General features: G+C 38.7%; 1 protein-coding gene across 8 annotated transcripts in view; it reads left to right on the top strand.

The window, feature by feature from the left end:
• LOC100028308 (phospholipid-transporting ATPase FetA-like) overlaps nucleotides 1-26,949 on the top strand; it is a 266,846-nt gene that overhangs the window by 171,437 nt on the left and 68,460 nt on the right. For 7 of the 8 annotated variants that reach the window (XM_056806042.1, XM_007498811.3, XM_016424035.2 and 4 more), the window contains one exon: nucleotides 14,664-14,860. In XM_056806042.1, the coding sequence (XP_056662020.1) occupies nucleotides 14,664-14,860 (197 nt within the window). Of the gene's footprint in view, nucleotides 1-14,663; nucleotides 14,861-15,833; nucleotides 15,995-26,949 lie in introns of all 8 variants that reach the window. The other variant, XR_008913609.1, reaches the window with a different exon arrangement.

Here is a 26,949-nt window from a genome sequence, read left to right on the forward strand (position 1 = left end):
GTGCCCTAAAGCTGGAACCTCCCTTGAGACTCAGATGGAACGACCCAGCCAGGGGGCTACAGGCTTCCCCCTTCTCTCTGTGTTTCTCTGCTGTCTGTATTGGGTGCCCCGGAGACTGGCTCAGGTCGCTTTCAAGGTGAGTCCTTCAGAATAGTTGGCCCTGAGGCCCTTTTGTTGGCCCTGAGGTCCCTGCTGCCGCCGCGGGCTCAGCACTCTGGGTTGGGGGAGATGGGTCCTGGGACCTTCCTTCTGCCTACCCCTTAGATCCAAGTGATTTAGGGTTCTGGCTTTTGGGGGGCTGTACCTTTTGATCCAGGTCCAGGAGGAGGGTTCCCTGGGTCTCTCCTGTTGTTCAGTTTGAATTTCTGTGTCCTAGGAGCATTCAGTTTGTGATCGGTAAGGAAGGGTTTTCAGAGGTCTGAACTTTTGCTGCCTCTAAGCCTCCATCTTGACCAGAAGTCCTGGACTTTATTTTTTTAAGCCTTATTGTGAAGTCTTAACAATAATTCTAAGAAAAAAATCTGCCAGAATGAGAAAGGCCTGAGTCTTAGTGTTCTGAATTAATATCTGCTTGCTTTGATTTGAAGTCATCCTTGTCACTACTTAATGTAAAAAAAATTTTACAAGTTTATTTACATTGCTGTGTTTTAGTCTTTCCAGCAATTAATTCAATCCAGTTAATCTTAATGATCATATTTTTCTTTCTACCCAAGACAATACCTGAAACCTCATAGAGCAAGTAAAGTTACATAAATGATTTTAGATTCTCTAAAATGGCTACCCTACTTCCTTTACTCCTACCTCTCCCACCATAAACCTATCTACATCACAGTAGATTAATATCTCAAAGCAAAACTGTGATCTTTTCTCCCTTGCTCATAACATTTTCTTTGGTTCCTTATTGCCTATCAAATGAAGTCCAGAATATTTAATCTTTCATTTAAGGCACTCTACAATCTGCTGCTGCTGCTGCTGCTGCTACTACTACTACTAGAACTAACATTTATACTAAACTTACTATATACCAGGCACTGTTCTAAGTACTTTACTATTATCTGGTAAATGCTATTATTATCCCCATTTTATAGATGGGGAAACCAAGGCAGACAGGCTGAATGATTTGTCAAGGGTCACACAGCTAATAAGAGTCCGAGTCCTAATTTCACCATAGGTTTTTACTGACTCCAGGGTCCACTGCACCCCCTTCAAAGCACTGCACAATGTGATCCCAGCCTATCTTTTCTGTCTTATCTCCCATCATATATCCTGTTACCTACTATGAGTTTTAAAATTAATATTCATTAAAACTAAGTATTATATTTCAAAAGCTTTATTAATAATAACTAGAGCAAAAGAACTGCCTGAATTCAGCCTGGTCTGAAAAGAGAAAGGAGTTCCAGCCACTTAAATACAATCATGAAAAACGTGGGGATGCAGGAAAAGGGAATTTTGGGAAATACTAAGGGACTTCTGGGAGATGAAGTCCAAAGGCTCAAAATCCCCATTTATACACTACCTATACCCTATGATCCAGCTAAAATAGATTAGTCACCATCCCCAGCTACACCTTTACCCATGGTAGCTCTTCCAAACCTTTTCTTCCCTCTTCAAATTTCTCATAGTGTTTCCCCCTACCTTCTTGGCTGAGAATGTCATCTTGCCTTATCTTTTCTTGAAAGAAACTGAGACCAGTCCCTGAGAGTTCTGTCTTCTCTCTTCCTCATCTCACATCACCTAGATATCTTCTGTCACTCTTGCCCATTTAGCCTAAAATAGTAGTTTTAAATGAAGAGATAGCCCTTCTCCTTGCCAAGGCACATCCTATACATGCACAAGTGATCCTATTTCCATCCTGTCTTCTCCAGCAGATTGTCTTTCTCCAGCAGATATTGTTAATATCCCCACTCTTCCACTTATTTTCAATCTTTCCCTCTCTATTGGCTGCTTCCCTGCTGCCTACAAATATGCCCAAATTTCCCTTATCTTCAAAGAACTCTCACTTGATCCATCCCTCCCCACTAACCACTGTTCCATATCTCTCCTACCTTTTGTGGATAAATTTGAGAAGATTGTTTATAATAGGTTCTTCCATTTCCTTTCCTTTTCTTAATTCTTAAGTCTCCAGTCCAGCTTCTGACCTCATCATTCAACTGAAATTTCCCTCTCCAAAGTTGCATTGCTTTCCTTTTTAAAATTTTTACCTTCTGTTTTAGAATTGATACTAAGTATGATTTCCAAGGCAGAAAAGTGGTGAGGGTTAGACAATTGGAGTTAAGTGACTTACCCAGTGTTACCCAGCTAGGAAGTGTCTGAGGCCACATTTGAAATCAAGACCTCTCATTTCCAGACCTGGTGCACCATGCATTAAGCTACCTATCTGCCCATTAAAGTTATCATTGATTTATTCGTTGCCAGATCTAATGGCCAGTGCTTACTCTTCCTATGGATTCAATGATCATCTCTATGCTCATGATTTTCAAAACTATTTCTCTATCCTTTTCCTCACTGCTGATCTCCAGTCTCACAAACTCCAACTGCATATTAGATACTTGAATTGGATGTCCTACAGACATCTTAAAATCAACCTACCCAAAACTAAACTCATTATCTTTTCCCTGAAACTCTTCCCTCTCCCCTTCCCTCCAAATTTCCATATTATCAAAGGCACCATCATATTCCAGTAATTTTGACTCATAACCTAGATATTATCCTCAGCTCACTTTCTCTCTCATCCCGCATATTTACTCTGTTGCCAAAACCTGTAGATTTTACCCTTGTTAACATCTCTGAAGTAAGTAATCTTCTCCTGTGATGCTGCCACCACCCTGACACAGTCCTTCATCACTTCACACTTGGACTACAGTAGCTTAATGGTTGTTCTCCCTGCCACAAGTCTCTCCCTACTCCAGTTTATCCTCCATTTAGTTGTCAAAGTAATCTTTCTAAAGTACAGGCCTGACCACATCACTCCTCTACTTAACAAAACTCCAGTGGATCTCTATACATCTAGGATCAAATATAAAGTTCTCTGTCTGGTGTTCAAAGCTCTTCATAACCTAGTCACCTTTCCAGTCTTCTTACACCCCATATACTTTGGGATTCTGTGACAACTAACCTTCTTGCTGCTACTTAGAACAACATACTCTGTTTCCCCACTCTGCTTTTTCACTCTGACATTTAAGGAATGTTTCCCTTCCTCATCTCTGCCTTCTGGTTTCCCTGGCTTCCTTCAATTCCCAGTCAAAATTCTACTTTATATAGGAAACCTTCTCTAATCTCTCCTAATTCTAGTGTCTTTCCTTTGTTGATTATTTCTAGTTTATCCTATAAATAACTTGCTTGCACATAGTTATTTGCATCTTGTCTTCCCCCATTAGATTGTGAGCTCCTTGAGAGCAAGAATTGTCTTTTGCTTCTTTTGTACCTAACACTTAACACAATGCCTGGCATATGTAAGCATTTAATAAATTTTTGTTTGTTTGTTTGTTTTTTTAAAACCCTTACCTTCCATCTTGGAGTCAATACTGTGTATTGGCTCCAAGGCAGAAGAGTGGTAAGGGCTAGGCAATGGGGGTCAAGTGACTTGCCCAGGGTCACACAGCTAGGAAGTGGCTGAGGCCGGATTTGAACCTAGGACCTCCCGTCTCTAGGCCTGGTTCTCAATCCTCTGAGCTACCCAGCTGCCCCCTTATAGATTTGCCCAGGGTCACACAGCTAGGAAGTGTCTGAAGCCAAATTTGAACCCAAGACCTCCTGTCTCTGGGCCCGGCTCTCAATCCACTGAGCCACCCATGCCTATAATACTGATCTCCTTCCCCTTCTCCCCCTAAATCCCATACCCTGCCCCCCCCATTTCTATTATAATTCATACATCCTTCAAGCCCAGGTCAAAAGCCATACCTTATTTATATGACTTATTTACTTCCTTGTATTGTAGTTATAATCTAGCCTGGCAAGGAAAGCAGCTAAATCACAGGTCCTTTATATCTCCATGCTTTCAGAAGAGGGCAGCAGAAGTCTCCTTGAGGTGGGCTAATGTGCCAGCCAATTGTACCCAGTTGTAAAGAGAAGAAAGCAAGATAGGCTGGTTGGGGGAGGACAGCAGAAGTGAAGAAGAAGAATAGGAACAGGATCCTCATACTCTGAAATCTTGCATTTCTAGTTAGCACTAGTTAATATCCACTGCAAAACCTGTAGTTTCAGTATTTGTCAAGCATGAACTGCAGATTAAACAGTTATCTATTCTGCTTACTGGATCTGTAATATTCTGTATTGGGCATCAGCTTTCTGCCTAATCTGTTTTATTAATTACTTATATTCTTAGAAATAATTAATTCCCTATTGTGGGCCTCCAATGTACCACCCCCATCCCCCTATTCTTATTCTAGAAGGGCAGTGAGACCTCTCTGATGTTGACAAATGATGACAAGATGAGCAATAGGGGAACATGGAACCTGGTCCCTGGGGACTCTGGCATTCCAAAAGAACCCCCCAAACTTGCACATGCTCCTTATTCCTGCTAAAAACTTGGATATATTTCACCAACATCACAAGCATGAATCTAAGACAAAAGCAAGCAAAAAGACAATTTAGCAAGCCAGGAAGGATGCACAGAAGACCAGATCTTAACAGGGTTTAAGTCAAAGTAGGCAAATACATAAATAGCACCAGGCAAGAAATTGGAGGTAAATTACTGACCCTTAATAGCTTGTTGAAAAGTTTGACGGTAGTTATTTGTGTATATTTTACATTTCCCTTTAAAACTAGGGATTGTATATTATTCACCTTTATATTCCCTATAGTGCTTTATATAAGTGTTATGACCAAATACATGAGTGAATGTTAAAAAAAAAAGTGGCTTTGTCACTAATAACGTAACAGTTCTGTGTGGTATTTTCAGTGTAGTATGAATGTAATGCACATCTTCCTCTTGAAACTAGATAAGGCAGAAACATCCCAATATCCACCTTTCTATTTCCCCCCTATTTTTGGAACCATATCCCAGGGAGAAGCTACCAGATACAGAAAGCACATATTTCATGAGCTTAGGACTCAGTTGTGAAAATTGGATTTCACTATCTCCTGATTGTAACAATGAGGGTACTTAGCTCTTCCTTTATTGGGAAGATTGAACTGTAATCCCCTGTCTATTTTTAGATTTTAATCCCCAAAGTGTTAACTCAGAATTTAAAGTAGATCTACCCATTTTAACTACAAAAAGGTGTTAACTAACCACAAAAGGTGTTAACTAACCACAAAAGGAGGGAACACCCATTTCATACATTGAGTTGGCAGTCCTGGAGAGGAGCGTCTGCTGTGATTGGTAGACATAAAATTTAGGGGAGGTGACACAAGAGAAAAAGATCTTTAAATAGAGGAAACAGAGGCACATGATCATTCAATCAAGATTCAGTCACTCGGAGTTGGACTGGAATCAAGATCAGTCACTTGGGCTTGGAGTGAAGAAGACTCACTCAGAGAAGAGACTGGAATCTGTCACTCGGAGTTGGACTGGAAGACAGACACTTGAGGAGAGACTGGACAATAGACACTCAGATTTGGAATGAAGAGACTTGGCCGTGGAACTGGACCTCTGGAGGAGCTCATGCAAGAGACCTCAGACTGATTTCCTTTTAGATGATCTGTGTAGTGAGTGAAATGCTGACTTAGTTCCCTTGCCTTTCTGGAGGTGTAAACCTCCAAGAAAGGCCTAATCGTCTTGAAACTCCTTTCCCCTGATTGTTGCTTAGAATTTCTACCCAGCTCAGAGGAAGCCAGAACTTTCTCTCTTCCCTTTTCTCTCTTCCTTAATATCTTCCTTCTATTGTAAATAAAAACTATCATAAATTCCATTTACGTGAATAATTCATTTTGGGATTTAGAAATTAAATCCCTGGCAACCACCAATTTAAGATTTAGTCCAACCATAAAAAATTTAACATAGTGAACTTGTAATTTAACTGAAAACTTATCTCTGACCCTCTCTTCTTTGACCAGTTCTTGTGGCATGAAGCACCATTTAAGTTCAAGATATAAAGTGGCTGACAGAAATGCTGGGGATCATTAACACTCTTTTTAACTTTTTTTTTTTTAAGTTTTTAAAACATTATTTTATTTGGTCATTTTCATACATTGTTCATTGGAAACAGATCATTTTCTTTTCTTCCCCCCAAGCCCCCCGCCACCCCTTCCCTACCGGAGGCGCGATTCATCTGGGTATCACATGTGTCCTTGCTCTGAACCCATTTCCTTGTTGTTGGAATTTGCATTAGGGCTCTCATTTAGCATCTCGCCTCAATCACATCCCCTCAACCTCTGTAGTCAGGCAGTTACTTTTCCACAGTGTTTTTACTCCCTCAGTTTGTCCTCTGCTTGAGGATAGTTGTTTTTTTTTTCTCGTAGTTTGTTCAGGGACTTTGTAAAGCCATTAATGGAGACGTCCATTACGTTCGATTATACCACAGTGTATTAGTCTCTGTGTACAATGTTCTCCTGGTTCTGCTCCTCTCGCTCTGCATCACTTCCTGGAGGTTGTTCCAGTCTCCATGGAACTCCTCCACTTTATTATTCCTTTTAGCACAATAGTATTCCATCACCAACATATACCACAATTTGCTCAGCCATTCCCCAATTGATGGGCATCCCCTCATTTTCCAGTTTTGGGCCACCACAAAGAGCGCAGCTATGAATATTTTTGTACAAGTCTTTTTGTCCATTATTTCTTTGGGGTACAGACCCAGCAGTGCTATGGCTGGATCAAAGGGTAGATATTCTTTTGTCGCCCTTTGGGCATAGTTCCAAATTGCCCTCCAGAATGGTTGGATCAGTTCACAACTCCACCAGCAATGAATTAATGTCCCTACTTTGCCACATCCCCTCCAGCATTCATTACTTTCCTTTGCTGTTATGTTAGCCAATCTGCTAGGTGTGAGGTGATACCTCAGAGTTGTTTTAATTTGCATCTCTCTGATTATAAGAGATTTAGAACACTTCTTCATATGCTTGTTAATAGTTTTGATTTCTTTATCTGAGAACTGCCTATCCATGTCCCTTGCCCATTTACCAATTGGAGAATGGCTTGATTTTTTGTACAATTGATTTAGCTCTTTATAAATATGAGTAATTAAACCTTTGTCAGAGGTTTCTATGAAGATTTTTTTCCCAATTTGTTGTTTCCCTTCTGATTTTAGTTACATTGGTTTTGTTTGTACAAAAGCTTTTTAGTTTGATGTAGTCAAAATTATTTATTTTACATTTTGTGATTTTTTCTATGTCTTGCTTGGTTTTAAAGCCTTTCCCCTCCCAAAGGTCTGACATGTATACTATTCTGTGTTTACCCAATTTACTTATGGTTTCCTTCTTTATGTTTAAGTCACTCACCCATTTTGAATTTATCTTGGTGTAAGGTGTGAGGTGTTGATCCAAACCTAATCTCCCACACTGTCTTCCAATTTTCCCAGCAGTTTTTGTTGAATGGTGGATTTTTGTCCCAAAAGCTGGGATCTTTGGGTTTATCGTATACTGTCTTGCTGAGGTCGCTTTCCCCCAGTCTATTCCACTGATCTTCCTTTCTGTTTCTTAGCCAGTACCAAATTGTTTTGATGACTGCTGCTTTGTAATATAGTTTAAGGTCAGGGACTGCAAGGCCCCCATCATATGTGTTTTTTTTTCATTATTTCCCTGGATATCCTTGATCTTTTGTTCTTCCAAATGAACTTTGTTATGGTTTTTTCTAAATCAGTGAAGAAGTATTTTGGTAGTTCAATGGGTATGGCACTAAATAGATAAATAAGTTTGGGTAGGATGGTCATTTTTATTATATTGGCTCGTCCTATCCATGAGCAGTTAATGTTTTTCCATTTGCTCAAGTCTAGTTTTAGTTGTTTGGCGAGTGTTTTGTAGTTGTGTTCATATAGTTCCTGTGTTTGTCTCGGGAGATAGATTCCTAGGTATTTTATTTTGTCTAAGGTGATTTTGAATGGGATTTCTCTTTCTAGTTCTTGCTGCTGAGCTGTGTTGGAGATATATAGAAAAGCTGATGATTTATGTGGGTTTATTTTGTATCCTGCCACTTTGCTAAAGTTGTTGATTATTTCAATTAGCTTTTTGGTTGAATCTCTAGGATTCTTTAAGTAGACCATCATGTCATCCGCAAAAAGTGATAACTTAGTCTCCTCCTTGCCTATTTTGATGCCTTCAATTCCTTTATATTCTCTAATTGCTACTGCTAGTGTTTCTAGTACAATGTCAAATAGTAGAGGTGATAATGGGCATCCTTGTTTCACTCCTGATCTTATTGGGAATGCCTCTAGTTTATCCCCATTGCAGATGATATTAGCTGATGGTTTTAGATATATACTCTTTATTATTTTTAGGAATGACCCTTCTATTCCTATGCTTTCTAGTGTTTTTAATAGGAATGGGTGTTGTATTTTATCAAATGCTTTTTCTTCATCTATTGAGATAATCATGTGGTTCTTGCTAGTTTGCTTGTTGATGTGGTCAATTATGTGGATGGTTTTCCTAATGTTGAACCAGCCCTGCATCCCTGGTATGAATCCTACTTGATCATGGTGAATGATCCTTCTGATCACTTGCTGGAGTCTTTTTGCTAGTATCCTATTTAAGATTTTTGCCTCTATATTCATTAGGGAGATTGGCCTATAGTTTTGTTTCTCTGTTTTTGACCTGCCTGGCTTTGGGATCAGTACCATGTTTGTGTCCTAAAAATAATTTGGTAGAACCCCTTCTTGGATTATTCTGTCAAATAGTTTGTATAGTATTGGGGTTAGCTGTTCTTTGAATGTTTGATAGAATTCATTTGTGAATCCGTCTGGACCTGGGGATTTTTTCTTAGGGAGTTCTTTGATGGCTTGTTCAATTTCTTTTTCTGATATGGGGTTGTTTAGGTAATTTATTTCTTCTTCTTTTAGCCTAGGCAATTTATATTTTTGTAAGTATTCATTCATATCACTTATATTGCCATATTTTTTGCCATATAATTGGGCATAGTAGTTTTTAATGATTGCCTTGATTTCCTCTTCATTAGAGGTGAGGTCTCCCTTTTCATCTTGGATACTGTCAATTTGGTTTTTTCTTTCCTTTTTTTGATTAGATTGACTAGTATTTTGTTTATTTTATTTGTTTTTTCAAGGTACCAGCTTCTAGTCTTATTTATTAAATCAATAGTTCTTTGACTTTCAATTTTATTAATTTCTCCTTTGATATTTAGGATCTCTAATTTAGTCTTCATCTGAGGGTTTTTAATTTGTTCACTTTCTAGTTTTTTAATTTGCATGCCCAATTCATTGACCTCTGCCCTTCTTAATTTGTTTACATATGAACTCAAGGATATAAATTTCCTCCTGAGTACTGCTTTGGCTGCATCCCATAGGTTTTAAAAAGATGTCTCACCATTGTCATTTTCTTCAATGAAGTTATTAATTATTTCTACAATTTGTTCTTTAAGTAGCTGGTTTTGGAGAATCATATTGTTTAATTTCCAATTAATTTTTTATTTATCTATCCATGTACCCTTACTAATTATTATTTTTATTGCATTGTGGTCTGAGAAGGTTGCATTTATTATTTCTGCCCTTTTTCACTTGTTTGCAATGATTTTGTGCCCTAGTACATGGTCAATTTTTGTGAATGTACCATGTACTGCTGAAAAGAAGGTGTATTCCTTTTTGTCCCTATTTATTTTTCTCCATATGTCTACTAACTCTAGTTTTTCTAAGATTTCATTTGCTTCTCTCACCTCTTTCTTATTTATTTTTTGATTTCATTTATCTAGTTCGGATAGGGAAAGGTTCAGATCTCCCACTAGTATAGTTTTTCTATCTATTTCATCCTTGAGCTCCTCTAGTTTTCCTTTAAAAATTTGGATGCTCTGCCATTTGGTGCATACATATTGAGTACAGATATTTCCTCGTTGTCTATACTGCCTTTTATCAGGATGTAATTACATTCACTATCTCTTTTAACTAGATTTATTTTTACTTTGGCTTTGTCCGATATCATGATTGCTACTCCTGCCTTCTTTTTATCATTTGATGCCCAATAGGTTTGGCTCCATCCTTTTACTTTATTATGCGTATCTACCTTCCTCATGTGTGTTTCTTGCAGACAGCATATGGTAGGGTTTTGGATTCTAATCCACTCTGCTATTCGCTTGCTTTTTATGGGTGAGTTCATTCCATTCACATTCAGAGTTATGATTACTAGCTGTGTATTTCCCAGTATTTTGATTTCTACTCCTGGTCCTGGCTTTTCTTCTTTTGCTATTTCCTTCTACACCAATGTTTGTTTACAATCAGTCCCCCTATTACCACCCTTATTTTACTTCCCTTTCTACCCCCCTCCCTTCTTATTCCCTCCCTTATTTTCCCCTGTAGTCTTTTTAAAATTCCCCCCCTCACCCTCTCCCTTCCTTGTACTGCTTCCCTCCCCACCAGTCCTTTTTTTACCCTTCTACTCCCCTATAGGGCGCAAATCTATTCTCTTCCCCAATGGATTGTATTGTTCTTCCCTCTTTGGGTCAGTTTCAAAGTATGTAAGAGTTGAGTATTTCCTATCTCCAACCTCTTTACCCTTCCAGTGTATCGATGTTCTCCCCCCTCCTGCCTTGAGCTTCTTTGTGACATATAAATTTACCCCCATTTGTTTCTTTTCCCATTTCTTTTAGTCATAACCTCTTTTCTTTTTTAGCTCTAGTCATGTATATATATATATATACATACACATGTATATGCATTTATGCATGCATATATCTATATACCTATTTATGTCTTGTCCTTTCATCCTATACAGTTTGTCACTGTTCCCTCTGAGTGTAATTCTTCTAGCTGCTCAGGTGATAGCAATAGTTTTTAAGAGTTGCCAATGACCTCTTTTCTTAAAGGGATACATATCATTTTAACTTATTGAGTCTCTTAAAAATTTTTTGTTGTTGTTGTTTTTCCCCCTCTTTTTTAATTACCTTTTGATGATTCTCTTGAGTTCTGTGCTTGGACATCAAATTTTCTATTCAGGTCTGGTCTTTTATTTATGAATGCTTGGAACTCTTCTGTTCTGTTAAATGACCATACTTTCCCCTGTAAGAATATAGTCAGTTTTGATGGGTATTTTATTCTTGGTTGTAGACCTAGTTCCCTTGCTTTCCAGAATATCGTATCCCATGCCTTTCAGTCCTTCAGTGTGGATGCAGCCAGATCGTGTGTTAACCTCACCATGTTTCCATGGTATCTAAATGGCTTCTTCTTGGCAGCTTGTAATATCTGTTCTTTCATCTGATTGTTTTTTAATTTGGCTATAACATTTCTTGGTGTTGTCAGTTGGGGATTAAATACAGGGGGTGATCTGTGGATTCTTTCAATCTCCACTTTCCCCTCTTGTTCTAGTATCTCAGGACAGTTTTCCTGGATAATTTCCTCTAGTATTATGTCCAGGCTTTTTCTTTTGTCATGGTCTTCTGGTAGTCCAATTATTCTTAAATTGTCTCTTCTTGAACTATTTTCTAAATCGTCTGTTTTGTGAATGAGACACTTCATATTTTCCTTAATTTTTTCATTCTTTTTGTTTTGTTTTATAGTGTCCTGCTGCCTTGTGAGGTCACTTGATTCTAGTTGTTTTATTCTGGTTCTTAAAGATTGGATTTCATCTCTGGCTTTTTGGTCGTCTTTTTCCTTCTGGTCTGATTTTCTTTGAAGATCATCTTTCATCCTCTTTACCTTGTCTTTCATCTCCTTTGCCTCATCTTTCATCTCCTTTGCCTCATTTTCCAGCTGGTTGATTTTGGCTTTCAGGACATTATTTTCTCATTTTAGTTCAAGTGCCTCTGTTTCAAGATGACTTATCTTAATTTTTAAGTTCTTTTCCCAATTGTCTTCAGCCTCTCTTAGTTCTGTTTTGAGTTCTTCCACAGTCTGTATCCAATTCGCTGGGACTTCTGGTTTATCGTTTGCTGATCTCTCTACCTCTGTTCCATTTGCTGAGTAGTAGCTGTCTATTATAGTTTCTTTCTTCTTTTTCTGTTGTTTGCTCAAATTCACCCCTTCTTTACTCCCCATATTTGTCTGTGCTCTTGTTCCTCTCATTTTTTTTTGTTTTTTGGGGACTTCTATCAATCTCCCTCTTGGAGCTTTAACAGAAGATCTCTTGGTATAGTCTCTGGAGGAGGGTTGTTGGGGGTTTGAGCTTCCCTGTCCTCTGGAGGCTTTTGATTGGCTTAAAGTCCAGCAGTCAATGAGGATGGGTGGGGAGCCTGGGCTTCCCTGTGTTCTGGAGACTTTTGATGGGATTAAGTTCAGCTTGGTTGGGCTGGGTTTACTCTGAGTTTTACACTTCCTGGAAGGCTGGAGCAAATATGGAGGATCTCCAAAGCTCTGGCCAGGCTGCCAGGTCTATGCTCCTTCTAGGCTGCCATCTTGACTCCACCTCTAGGTTTCTGTTTTTTTTCCGAAGACCCTGCTCTCTAAGGGGGAGGGGTCATGGCCTCCCTGGGCTCTGAGGGCTCCTAATGGGATTAGGTTCACCTGGTTTGGACTGAATAAGCTCTGAAGCAAAAAACCTCCTCCTCCACAATCTGTGTTGAATGCCCAGAGACTGGCCCAGGTTGTTTTCAAGGTAAACTCTTCGGAGCAACCCCTTTGCCGGCCCTGAGGTTTCTTTCCTTTCAGAAGCTCTGAGGGCTCCTGGATGGGATTAGGTTCAGCTGGTGTGGGCCGAATGAGCCCCAAACCAAAAAAAAAAACAACAACCTCCTCCTCCACAATCTGTGTTGAATGCCTGGAGACTGGCCCAGGTTACTTTCAAGGTAAACTCTTCGGAGCAACCCCTTTGCCGGCCCTGAGGTTTCTTTCCTTTCAGTAGCTCTGAGGGCTCCTGATGTGATTGGGTTCAGCTGGTGCCCTAAAGCTGGGACCTCCCTTGAGATTCAGATGGAAGGACCCAGCCAGGGGGCTACAGGCTTCCCCCTTCTCTCTATGTTTCTCTGCTGTCTGTTGGGTGCCCCGGAGACTGGCTCAGGTTGCTTTCAAGGTGAGTCCTCAGAGCCCTGAGGTTCCCGCTGCTGCCTTGGGCTCAGCACTCTGGGTTGGGGGGGATGGGTCCTGGGACCTTCCTTCTGTCTATCCCTTAGATCTGAGTGACCTAGGGTTCTGGCTTTTGGGGGGCCATACCTTTTGATCCAGGTCCAGGAGGAGGGTTCCCCAGGTCTATCCTGTTGTTCAGCTTGAATTTCGGTGTCCTAGTAGCACTCAGTTTGCGATTGGTAAGGAAGGGTTTCCAAGGACTGAACTTTCGCTGCTTCTATGCTGCCATCTTGACCAGAAGTTGTCAATCATTGACATTCTATAGGACTCCCAAGTCCGAAATAGGATAGGTATGCATTGAACAATCAGCCCATGAAGCCAATTTTGACTTGTATACAAGAAAAACTTTCCAACAGCTATAGTTCTTCAATATTGAAATGGGTTCCCTGGTTAAACTGAGGTTTTAGTCATAGGAAAGGCTTAAGATGACATTCTGTGAAAGGAATTTATCAATTGGATGGTAGGTTGGAGGTCTACCATGTTTGGAACTAAAAAAAGAGAAGTCAGGTAGAAATATCCTGAACTTAACTGAAAAGAAGTTTCTACGATGAAGACAAGTCAATTAAACTTGTTTTCTCTGAAAAACTGCCACCTATGTGAACAGCTACTCTTCTATAATTATTTTATTTCTATCATGCCACTACATACTAACAGTTACCTCTTAAGTCTCTTTCTCTTTTTTTTAACCTTTACCTTGTTTTAGAATTGATACCAAGTATCAGTTCCAAGGCAGAAAAGCAGTAAGGGGTAGGCAATTGGGATTAAGTGAGTTGCCCAGGATCACACAGCTAACTGATGTGTGAAGCCAGATTTGAACCTAAGCTCTCCTGTTTCCAAGCATAGCATTCTATCCACTGAGCCTCCTATTTTCCCCCAAACTCTGTGTTTAAGAAACAGGCCTGACTAAATTTCCTCTTATTTTTTACATCTGTCTTCAGTTCCTTCTTTCAGAGAATATCCCAAATTATCAGTGCTAAATAACTTGAAAAGCTCCTTAGGAGTGATTGCTTCTCATGGTTTTGCTGACTGGGCCAAGATAAGCCTATGTACCATTCTGTCTGCAGAGTGCCACACTTCACAAGTAAAGATGACCCACCATCAGTAGAGTATGCACTGGCTATGAGTTGAGTTGTATCTGTAGCAGGGCAGTGAAGATAAACTTGCTAGAAACATCTACACTCTACTGGTTCCACTTGTTAAATAAAGGTACACATTAATAGGACAGCAAGGTAGAATTAGAGGTCAAATGTGAACGGAAATGCAATAAAGCTAACTGGTCCAAAATACTTTATATCTATCAACTATAGAGGATATCAGGTTAAATTCTAGGACCTTGAGCAGAATTTAGAAAAGTAGCTCCCCATACTAGCACCCCAGAAATGCTCTTATCATGTCCCCATAGTGAGTGGCTTTACTTGTCAGTAGTCTCATTGCAATGGCCCTGCATAGTCCTTTATCCCTGATTCTGGCAGTGAAGCAAGAGTCCTCCTGAAAGGAAGGCACCCAGAAGACTTATGGAGAATGTCAAAGCAAGGGTTTTTGAAACCTTTTTTTTTTTTATAATTACAGATTTTTGTATTCTTAATTGGCATGTGTTCCTTCCTGACCATTGGGCATGGAATTTGGGAGAACCAGAAGGGTTATTTCTTCCAGATCTATCTACCTTTTGAAGAGGAAATCAGCTCCTCAGCTCTTTGTATCTTCCTCATATTCTGGTCATATGTCATCATTCTCAACACTGTGGTGCCAATTTCCCTCTATGTCAGGTATGTATGTCTTCTTATTTCCTGTTTTATCTGGGGGAAGGAAAAGCATAGATTTCAGTAAGGTAGCTACCCTCACACTGCCTACCTTGGGAAGAGGACTGCAGAGCTACCATTTATTACTCAATGGAAGCTCAGTGGTTTTGCGCTGGTTCTCAGAAATTGGCTACCTAGAAGACTTTATCTTTGTAGAGAAGGAACATTACCCCAATTTTTCCTGAAGAATAATCTAGAAAAATACCTGAAATTTTCCATAGAAGTACCCCCCCAAAGGAGATGGTAAAACTGCCTTATCCCCATTCAACATTACAAGAGATTTCTCTCTCTCTCTCTTTTTTTTTTTTGTGATGCCTCATTTCTACCTAATGTTTACTATCAACTGTCTTCCCCCTTGCTTCTTGTATCACAAAGGCAGGAAAATGTTATGGAGTGAGAACACTCACTCAGGAGGGTAGTCTGACCTCAGGCCTTGAATGGCATCCCAGGATAGATCTGACTAAGGGCTGTTTTGCCCCTGTTGTTCTGACTTCTACTGTAGCCTTCCAGAAATTTTATAGTTCCTCACATTAATATCCATTTCTTGAGTCTTGGTATCTTAAGAAGGAACTAATATCCAAGGATCTGTACTTCCATGCATATTTTGCCATTCCAATCTAAGCCCCAGATTACTGCAGTAACCTGACTGACTATTATAGATCTATGTTCATGTCGTTCCTTTGATCCAGAACCTCCATTGGTTCCCCATTGATTAGGACAAAGGCCAAATAAATCTTGCTGTTCAAAGATTTCCCAGTAATGGGCCTGGTTTTTCCATCTTCCACACCCCAGCATTTATCTGTCCAATATACATAGTCAGGGCTGGTTTGTATTCTGCATATAACATGCTTGTTTCCACTTCCACACTTTAACTCATTCTAAAATCTGCTTGGAATACTCTTCCTCTCTCTTCCACTCAACTTCCTCTTTGTTTGTACAGATCCTACCCACATTCTTCAAAGTACTGCTCAGGCCCCCTTCTCCAGGAAACTTTGTAAGCAATAGACGCTTATTCAACGCTTTTGAGCTGGAGAGTGACATGACCAGTACTATGCATAAAGAATACTAATCTGGGAACAGTATGCAGAACAGACCAGAGAGGTAAGAGACTGTAGGCCATGAGACAAATTAAGAGCTATTGCAGTAGTAAGCAGTAAGGCCCCAGACTAAGTTGATAGCAAGTGAGAATGCAAAGGAAAGGTCAAATGGGTGAAATATTACAGAAGTAGAATCTTAGAAGAGGAAGGAACATTGGAAATCTCTAATCTAACCTCACATAATAGGAATCCATTCTACAGTGTCCCTGATAGGTTATCATTCAAGGACTTCAGTTACTCTTAAGGGAGGTCATACTTTAGATCTCTTCAGCAGCCATAACTGTGCCTTCTGTAGCCCTAAACTTCAAATTCTCCTTGCTGCTTATAACGCCCTATCTGTCCATTTCTCCCTCTGCTGTACACTACTCTCCTAATTCATAAACCAATCTCTGTACTCACTTTCCCCCTTTACAGTTTTGACCTTATTGTTTACTTCTTTAATGATAGAATGTCTTTCTTTGAATCCCCTGCTTTCTTGCCCTGTCACAACCTTTAACTCTGAGTCACGTCCACCATCTAAATTCTCCATCGATTTTCTCCACTGGAAGAAATCTTACAAACATGCTTACCATCACACATTCATGTCTTCTGGTGTCAACTGTGTCCTTATAACTGCATGGGAGTCTTTTTATTCTTCCCTGTTCTTAACCTCTCTCTGTAAGTCCCTAACTGTATCTCCTGCTCCTCTTCTCTCACAGATCTTACTTTCTACTTTTTTGAGAAAACAGAAGCTGTCTATTGTGAATTCTCAAATTTTCCTGATTCTACAATTCAAAACTGATTCTACAATTCAAAACACGGCTACCCAGCTTCTTCTTTGCTTCTGTTTCTAAGAAAGAGGTTGCGCCTCTGCTTGCCAAAGCCAGCCTGTATGCATTTATCTTTGATTCTATTTTCACTTTCCTCTCCGACTTAGTTAAGAATTTCTCCACACCTTCATCTTTAACCTCTCTCCATATACCAGCTCCTTTCCTGCTGTATACAAACATGCCCATGTCTCTCCCATCCTTAAATAAATCTTCATTTGGTCTGCCTTCTCCTCAAGATATTATTCTGTCTTTTCTCCCTGTTACTTATAGATTCATCAATTCATGCTGCTTCTACTTCTTCAACAATCTCTTAGAACTCTTCCTTTAAAGGCTACAAATCTCTTAAATGCTTATCTCAGTGATTTTTTCATCCAGCCTCATCCTTCTTTATCTCTCCTCAGTTTTCTGATATTATTGTTCATATCCTCTTCTGGAATAATTATCTCCTTTCTTGACTTTCAGAGAAGCATCATAACATTGTAGTTAGAGCATTGGTTTTGGGATTAGGAAGACCAGGATTTGAATCCCACTAAAGAAATTTACTGGGGGCAAGGCACAACCTTTCTGAACCTGTTTCCTCAGTTAAAACTGACACTTATTTCATTGGAATGTTGCAAGGATGAAATGAGATGATGTATAATAAATGTTTTACAAACTTTAAAACAAATACTAGTAACCACCATTTCATGACACTCTTCTTTCTTTTGTTTATCATCCTCTTTCTTCATCACCTCTTTTGCATACATGTCCTCTAAGACTTCATCCTAGTGAACTCATTAGCTCCCATGGTTATAGCTGTCATCATTTTTTAAATGATCTCCAAATTCACATATCCAGTCCTAACTTCTTTCCTGCACTTTAGTCCTACATTGTCATTTTTTTACCTGCTCGGCATCTATACCTAGATATCTCATCAATATCTCAAACTCAGCATTTACAAAACAAAATTCATTATCTCAACCTAACCTTTCCATCCTCCAACTTTTCCATTTCTGTTGAGAGTACCACCTTTTTCCCTGGGTTATAAATTCAGTTTCCTAACCTTGGAGTTGCTCCTTTAGTCTTCCTTCTCCTTCACTGCTATATCCATTATCTTTTTTATTTTACTTCTAAAACATCCCTTGTCTCTGTCCCCTTTTCTTTAGTCACAGGATCACCATTGTAAATAGAGTCCCTTCTCCCCTAGACTAGTATCATCACTTTCACTCTCATATCTACAGTCCATCTTCTTCTTTTTTTTAATTATATTTTATTTGATCATTTCCAAGCATTATTCATTAAAGACATAGATCATTTTCTTTTCCTCCCCCCATCCCCCATAGCCAACGCGTAAATCCACTGGGCATTACATGTTTTCTTGATTTGAACCCATTGCTTTGTTGATAATATTTGCATTAGAGTGTTCATTTAGAGTCTCTCCTCTGTCATGTCCCCTCAACCACTGTATTCAGGCAGTTGCTTTTCCTCGGTGTTTCCACTCCCATAGTTTGTCCTTTGCTTATGATTAGTGTTTTTTTCTCCTAGATCCCTGCAAGTTGTTCAGGGACATTACACCGCCACTAATGGAGAAGTCCATTACGTTCGATTATACCACAGTGTATTAGTCTCTGTGTACTATGTTCTCCTGGTTCTGCTCCTCTCGCTCTGCATCACTTCCTGGAGGTTGTTCCAGTCTCCATGGAATTCCTCCACTTTATTATTCCTTTTAGCACAATAGTATTCCATCACCAACATATACCACAATTTGTTCAGCCATTCCCCAATTGATGGGCATCCCCTCGTTTTCCAGTTTTTGGCCACCACAAAGAGCGCAGCTATGAATATTTTTGTACAAGTCTTTTTGTCCATTATCTCTTTGGGGGTACAGACCCAGCAGTGCTATGGCTGGATCAAAGGGTAGATATTCTTTTGTCGCCCTTTGGGCATAGTTCCAAATTGCCCTCCAGAATGGTTGGATCAGTTCACAACTCCACCAGCAATGAATTAATGTCCCTACTTTGCCACATCCCCTCCAGCATTCATTACTTTCCTTTGCTGTTATGTTAGCCAATCTGCTAGGTGTGAGGTGATACCTCAGAGTTGTTTTGATTTGCATCTCTCTGATTATAAGAGATTTAGAACACTTCTTCATGTGCTTATTAATAATTTTGATTTCTTTATCTGAGAACTGCCTATCCATGTCCCTTGCCCATTTATCAATTGGAGAATGGCTTGATTTTTTGTACAATTGATTTAGCTCTTTATAAATATGAGTAATTAAACCTTTGTCAGAGGTTTCTATGAAGATTTTTTCTCAATTTGTTGTTTCCCTTCTGATTTTAGTTACATTGATTTTGTTTGTACAAAAGCTTTTTAGTTTGATGTAGTCAAAATTATTTATTTTACATTTTGTGATTCTTTCTATGTCTTGCTTGGTTTTAAACCCTCCCAAAGGTCTGACATGTATACTATTCTGTGTTTACCCAATTTACTTATGGTTTCCTTCTTTATGTTTAAGTCACTCACCCATTTTGAATTTATCTTGGTGTAGGGTGTGAGGTGTTGATCTATTCCTAGTCTCTCCCACACTGTCTTCCAATTTTCCCAGCAGTTTTTATCGAATAGTGGATTTTTGTCCCAAAAGCTGGGATCTTTGGGTTTATCGTATACTGTCTTGCTGAGGTCGCTTTCCCCCAGTCTATTCCACTGATCTTCCTTTCTGTTTCTTAGCCAGTACCAAATTGTTTTGATAACTGCTGCGTTGTAATATAGTTTAAGGTCTGGGACTGCAAGGCCCCCATCATATGTGGTTTTTTTTTCATTATTTCCCTGGATATCCTTGATCTTTTGTTATTCCATATGAATTCTGTTATGGTTTTTTCTAAATCAGTAAAGAAATATTTTGGGAGTTCAATGGGTATGGCACTAAATAGATAAATAAGTTTGGGTAGGATGGTCATTTTTATTATATTGGCTCGTCCTATCCATGAGCAGTTAATGTTTTTCCAATTGCTCAAGTCTAGTTTTAGTTGTGTGGAGAGTGTTTTGTAGTTGTGTTCATATAGTTCCTATGTTTGTCTCGGGAGATAGATTCCTAGGTATTTTATTTTGTCTAAGGTGATTTTGAATGGGATTTCTCTTTCTAGTTTTTGCTGCTGAGCTGTGTTGGAGATATATAGAAAAGCTAATGATTTATGTGGGTTTATTTTGTATCCTGCAACTTTGCTAAAGTTGTTGATTATTTCAATTAGCTTTTTGGTTGAATCTCTAGGATTCTTTAAGTAGACCATCATGTCATCCGCAAAAAGTGATAACTTGGTCTCCTCCTTGCCTATTTTGATGCCTTCAATTCCTTTATATTCTCTAATTGCTACTGCTAGTGTTTCTAGTACAATGTCAAATAGTAGAGGTGATAATGGGAAGCCTTGTTTCACTCCTGATCTTATTGGGAATGCATCTAGTTTATCCCCATTGCAGATGATATTAGCTGATGGTTTTAGATATATACTGTTTATTATTTTTAGGAATGACCCTTCTATTCCTATGCTTTCTAGTGTTTTTGATAGGAATGGGTATTGTATTTTATCAAAGGCTTTTTCTGCATCTATTGAGATAATCATGTGGTTCTTGCTGGTTTGCTTGTTGATGTGGTCAATTATGTGGATGGTTTTCCTAATGTTGAACCAGCCCTGCATCCCTGGTATAAATCCTACTTGATCATAGTGGATGATCCTTCTGATCACTTGCTGGAGTCTTTTTGCTAGTATCCTATTTAAGATTTTTGCCTCTATATTCATTAGGGAGATTGGCCTATAGTTTTGTTTCTCTGTTTTTGACCTGCCTGGTTTTGGAATCAGTACCATGTTTGTGTCATAAAAGGAGTTTGGTAGAACTCCCTCTTTGCTTATTATGTCAAATAGTTTGTATAGTATTGGGATTAACTGTTCTTTGAATGTTTGATAGAATTCACTGGTGAATCCATCAGGCCCTGGGGATTTTTTCTTAAGAAGTTCTTTGATGGCTTGTTGGATTTCATTTTCTGATATGGGATTATTTAAGAATTCTATTTCTTCTTCTGTTAGTCTAGGCAGTTTGTATTTTTGTATATATTCATCCATATCTCCTAAATTGGTGTGTTTATTGCCATATAATTGGACAAAGTAATTTCTAATGATTGCCTTAATTTCCTCTTCATCGGAGGTGCTGTCCCCCTTTTCATCTTTAATGCTGTTAATTTGCTTTTCTTCCTTCCTTTTTTTAATTAGATTGACCAGTACTTTGTCTATTTTGTTTGTTTTTTCAAAGTACCAGCTTCTTGTCTTATTTATTAAATCAATAGTTCTATCACTTTCGATTTTATTAATTTCTCCCTTAATTTTTAGGATTTCAAGTTTGGTTTTCTGCTGGGGGGTTTTAATTTGATCGCTTTCGAGTTTTTTCATTTGCATTTCCAATTGATTGATCTCTGCTCTCCCTAGATTGTTAATATAAGCATTCAGGGATATGAATTTACCTCTGATTACCGCTTTGGCTGCATCCCAAAAGGTTTGGAAGGATGTCTCGCCATTGTCATTTTCCTCGATGAAATTATTAATTGTTTCTATGATTTCTTCTTTAACTAAATGGTTTTGGAGTATCATATTGTTTAATTTCCAATTGCTTTTAGATTTGGTTTTCCATGTACCATTACTAATCATTATTTTTATTGCCTTGTGATCTGAGAAGGCTGCATTTATTATTTCTGCTTTTCTGCATTTGTGTGCTATGTTTCTGTGACCTAATGTATGGTCAATTTTTGTGAATGTGCCATGTGGTGCTGAGAAGAAGGTGTATTCCTTTTTATCCCTATTTATTTTTCTCCATATGTCTATTAATTCTAATTTTTCTAAGATTTCATTCACTTCTTTTACCTCTTTCTTGTTTATTTTTTGATTTGATTTATCTAAATTTGATAATGGTTGGTTTAAGTCTCCCACTAATATGGTTTTACTGTCTATTTCTTCCTTCAATTCTCCTAGTTTCTCCATTAGAAATTTGGGTGTTATATTATTTGGTGCATACATGTTGATTAATGATATTTCCTCATTGTCTAAAGTCCCTTTTAACAAAATATAATTACCTTCCCTATCCCTTTTGATCAGGTCTATTTTACTTTGGCTTTATCAGATATCATGATTACCACTCCTGCCTTCTTTCGGTCAGTTGAGGCCCAGAAGGTCTTACTCCATCCTTTAATTCTGACCTTGTGGGTGTCAACCTGCCTCATGTGTGTTTCTTGAAGACAACATATGGTAGGGTTTTGGATTCTAATCCATTCTGCTATTTGTCTACATTTTATGGGTGAGTTCATCCCATTCACGTTCAAAGTTATGATTGTCATTTGTGGACTCCCTGGCATTTTGATAGCCTTCCCTAATTCTAACCTTTTCTTCTTCGGCTCTACCTTTTAGTCCAGTGATTTACTTTGAATCAGTCCCCCTTGTCCCCTCCCTTGATGTTTCCCTTTTTAGTCCCTCCCTTTTTGTTCCCTCCCCCTCCCCCCTTTCTTTCCCTCCCTTTTTGTTTTCCCTCTCCCCCTCCCCCCCTTGGTTTTCCCTTCTCCCTACCCTTGTTGGGTAAGATAGAATTCAAGATCCCAATGGATCTGGATGTTTCTCCCTCTCAGAGTTGATTTCCCTGAGATTAAGGTTTAAGTAAAAAACCCTCTCTTCCTCTCCTTCTTATAGGAGTTTTCTTCCCCTCCCCTTCCCATGTGAATCTTTGTGTGAGAATGATTATTCTATTTGGTCTTTCTTTACCCCCTATTTATACATTACATTTTCCCCACATGTTAGTATACATAGATTGATAGAGATGTAGTCCTTATAGAAGAGAGTTTGAGTAAAAGAAGAAGATAACATTTTTCCCCTTTCCTTAATATTTACCTTTTCAGGTATTCCTTACTCTTTGTTTTTCAGTATCAAACTTTCCACAGAGCTCTGGTCTTTTCTTTGCAAAAAGTTGGAAGTCTTCTATTTTGTTGAATGCCCATACTTTCCCTTGGAAATATATAGTCAGTTTTGCTGGGTAGCTGATTCTTGGTTGAAGACCCAGCTCTCTTGCCTTTCTGAAGATCATGTTCCATGCCTTACGATCATTCAGAGTAGAACTTGCAAGGTCTTGTGTGACCCTAATTGGCATTCCTTTATATCTAAATTGCCTTTTTCTGGCTTCCTGTAGGATTTTTTCTTTTGTTTGAGAGCTTTGGAATTTGGCAATTACATTCCTGGGAGTTGTCTTTTGGGGGTTTAGTGTAGAAGGTGTTCTGTGAGCTCTGTCAGTGGCTGTATTACCCCCTTGTTCTAGAATCTCTGGGCAATTTTCTTTGATTATATCTTGTATCATGATGTCGAGTTTGGTGTTTATTTCTGGCTTTTCTGGAAGTCCAATTATTCTTAAATTATCTCTTCTCCCTCTATTTTCCAGATCTGTCACCTTGTCGGTAAGATATTTTATGTTCTCTTCTAATTTCTTGGTATTTTGGCTTTGCTTTATTAATTCTTGCTCTTTTACACGATCCTTGTCTTCCAGCTGCCTGATTCTGGCCTTTAAAGCCTGGTTTTCCTTTTCACTTTGGTCAAACTGGTTTTGTAGATGCGTGAATTTCTTTTGCATTATTTCCCACTTTTCCTCCCAGAAGGCTTCCATCTTTTTGGTCATTTCTGATTCAAATTCTTCATGTGTTTGTGGAGAGTTTCCATTTCCTTTGGAAGGTTTCGGAGCATTTTTTTGTGCATCCTCTTCTATCTCCTCTGTATTTTGTATTTTGGTTCCATAGAATGTGTCCAAAGTCGCCCCTTTCTTCTAATTTTTCTTGGGATTTTGGGGCTTCTGTGCTTCTGTGGAGTTTGCCATCTCTGAATGGGGAGGATTAGCTTTTCTTATCTCTGTCTGGTGTTCAGAGGCTTTAGTCCTGGGCAGATTGTCGGTTCTATGAGCTTTCCCTGGGTTAAATTGAGTATGCCTTCCATCAATGACTTTCACTGGAACTGGAATGGAAGGGTCAGACCAGGGGGCCACACTCTCCCCCAGTTCTCTCTGCTTCCCTGCTGCTAAGGTGCCCGCTCGACTGGACTGGGTCGGATTGCTTTCTGGAAGTTGCCTTCAGAATAGCTGGCCATGAGGCTGTTTTGTCGGCCCTGAGGGTTGCTGTTGTTTCAGACGACCCTGCTTTCTGCGGGGGAAGGAGTCGCGGCTTCCCAGAGCTCCGAGGGAAGTGACTTTCACTGAGACTTGGATAGCAGGATCCAGCTGGTAAGGCTGTCTTGCCCGCCCTGAGGGTTGCTGTTGTTTCAGACTACCCTGCTCTCTGAGCGGGGTGGGGCTGCAGCTTCCCAGAGCCTTGGACTCTGCGCTCCTACCCCTTAGGTCCGAGTGATCTCGGGTTCTGGCTTTTGAGGGGGGCCGTACCTTTTGATCCAGGTCCAGGTCCAGGAGGAGGATTCCCAGGGTCTATGCTGTTGATCGTTTTGAATTTCGGTGCCTTAGGAGCTTTGAGATTGGTCGGGAAGGGTTTTCCGGAGATCTGAACTTTAGCTTTCTCTAAGCCGCCATCTTGACCACTACAGTCCATCTTCTATAGAACAATCAAAATCATCTTTCTAAGGTACATATCTGGAAATTCTCAAAGCCTTTTTAGAGGCAGTTTTCTATTGCCTCTAGGATAAAATGCAAATTCTCTAATCTGGCACTTAACAGCCTCCACAGTGTAATCCCAGCCTCCACATCCAGCCTTAGTTCATATTACTTCTTTCACATATGCCACCTGCCAATTAAACTGGACTTGTAGATATCCCATCTCCCACTTTTGGCTCTTCCCACAGGCCTTCTCTTCTGACAGGATGTCTTTCCTTAATGTTTTCCTCCTTTGTCAGCTCTGTTATATTCTCTTGGTAAAATTCTTCTTTATTCCTTCTGTCATTCATATTCTCCCTCATGTTAAATTTTAGCCATGACAGAATGACTGGAGAGCTAGGTTCAAGTCCCACTTCTGATGCCCACTGGGGAGGTCACTTTACTTCTCAGTATAGTAGTCACACACACACACACACACACACACACACACACACCATATATCCTATCCTCCTCTGGTAGAGTGTAAACTCCTTGAACATGGGAAATGTGTTATTTTTGCTTTGGTATCCCCAGAATCTAAATTGTCTTGCATATAGCTGATGTTTAAATAATGATTTTTGAATTGAATTCAAGTTCTGTGGACAACGCTAGTTTCAATATTTGGAATTAGAATATCACTGGAATTCATATCATTAGAATTCAAGCAAGAGTTTAAAAGGGTCAAGGAATTTTGTGCCTACCAGATAGGCTCTCTTCCTGAGAAACTAGAATATATGGGTACAGAAGATGTCAGAGACATCATTGTTAAGACCTGTGGGCTCATCTGCTAACTTTATCCTTGTCTTGGTGGAAAATGACCATAACAAGGGCTATATTTCTGTAGATTTTATACTTACAAAGTATATTGCATATTATTCTTAGAATGGCTCTGAGAGATATTTAGTACAAGACAAGATCTTCCAGTGGCCTGTTATCATGCAGGTGACTCACCTGGATTTGGGTAAAACACCTTTCCAATCCATGTGACTTGGAGTCCCAAACTTAGTGAGTTTTGGTAGTCTGTCTACTAGAGTGATGTCAAAAGAAAAACTAATTCAGATTGAGAAGCAAAACATTACAAAGGTTAAAAATAATGCAAATGTTTGAAAATAAGAGCAGAATCATCACTTACCAACTTGGAAGCCCATAGTCATCGTAATTGTAGGTCAAAAAACATATAGGCCAAAAAAAAAAACAACCTTTTTTCTACCTCATTGCTTTATTTCCAATTACATGTAATAACACTTTTTAATATTTCTTTTTTTTAATCTTGAGTTCTATATTCTCTCATCCCTTTCTCTCCTACCCTCTCCCTAAGATGGCAAGCAATTTTATACAGGTCATGCATGTGCAGTCCTGCAAAATATATTTCCATGTTAAACATATATTTTAAAGAAAATACAGACCAAAAGACTTTTGTCTAAGACTTTTTCTGCACTATTGAATAATCATGTGATTTCTGTTAGTTTGGTTATTTATATGGTCAATTATGTGGATGGTTTTCCTAATGTTAAACCAGCCTTGCATTCCTGGTATAAATCCTACCTGGCCATAGTGAATAACCCTTGTGATAACTTGCTATAGTCTCTACTAGTTTGTTTGTTTTTTAAGATTTTTGCATCTATGTTCATTAAGGATATTGTTCTTTAGTTTTCTTTCTCTGTTTTTGTTCTTCCTGGCTTGGAAATCAGTACCGTATTTGTATCATGAAAAGAATTTGGTAAAGATCCCTTCTTTGCTTATTTTGTCAAATACTTTCTGTAATATTTGGATTAGTTGTTCTTTAAATGTCTGATAGAATTCACTTGGAATCTGGCCCTGGAGACTTTTTCTTAGGGAGTTCTTTCGTGGCTTGTTCAATTTCTTTTTCTGAGATGAGGTTGTTTAAGTATTCTATTTCCTCTTTTATTAATCTAGGCAATTTATATTTTTGTAAATATTTGCAAATTTCACCTAGATTGTCATATTTATTTCTATATAATTGGGCAAAATAGCTCTTAATGCTTGCCTTCATTTCCACTTCATTGGAAGAGAAATAGCCCTTTTCATTTTTGATACTGTTAATTTGATTCTCTTCAATCTTTATTTCTTTTTATTAGATTAACCAGTACTTAATTTTATTTGTTTTTTTTTTCAAAGAACCAGCTCCTGGCCTCATTTATTATTTCAATAGTTCTTTTACTTCCAATTTTATTAATTTCTCCTTTAACTTTTAGGATTTCCTATTTGGTTTTAATCTGGGGATTTTTAATTTGGAAATCCAATTCATTGATCTCCTTTCTCTGTATTTTATTGATATAGGCACTCAGTGATATACATTTTCCCCTGAGTACTGCTTTGGCTAGTATAGTTTTACTATCTATTCCTCCTTAAGCTCCTTTAGTTTCTCCTTTAAAAATCTGGATTCTATAATAAATAATTTTTTTAATCTGGATGCTCTACCATTTGGTGCATAAATGTTTAATATTGATATTACTTCATTGTTTATAGAACTATTAGATATAATTTCCTTCTTTAT

The sequence above is a fragment of the Monodelphis domestica genome, chromosome 7 (assembly GCF_027887165.1).
Source record: "Monodelphis domestica isolate mMonDom1 chromosome 7, mMonDom1.pri, whole genome shotgun sequence".
Lineage (NCBI taxonomy): Eukaryota > Metazoa > Chordata > Mammalia > Didelphimorphia > Didelphidae > Monodelphis > Monodelphis domestica.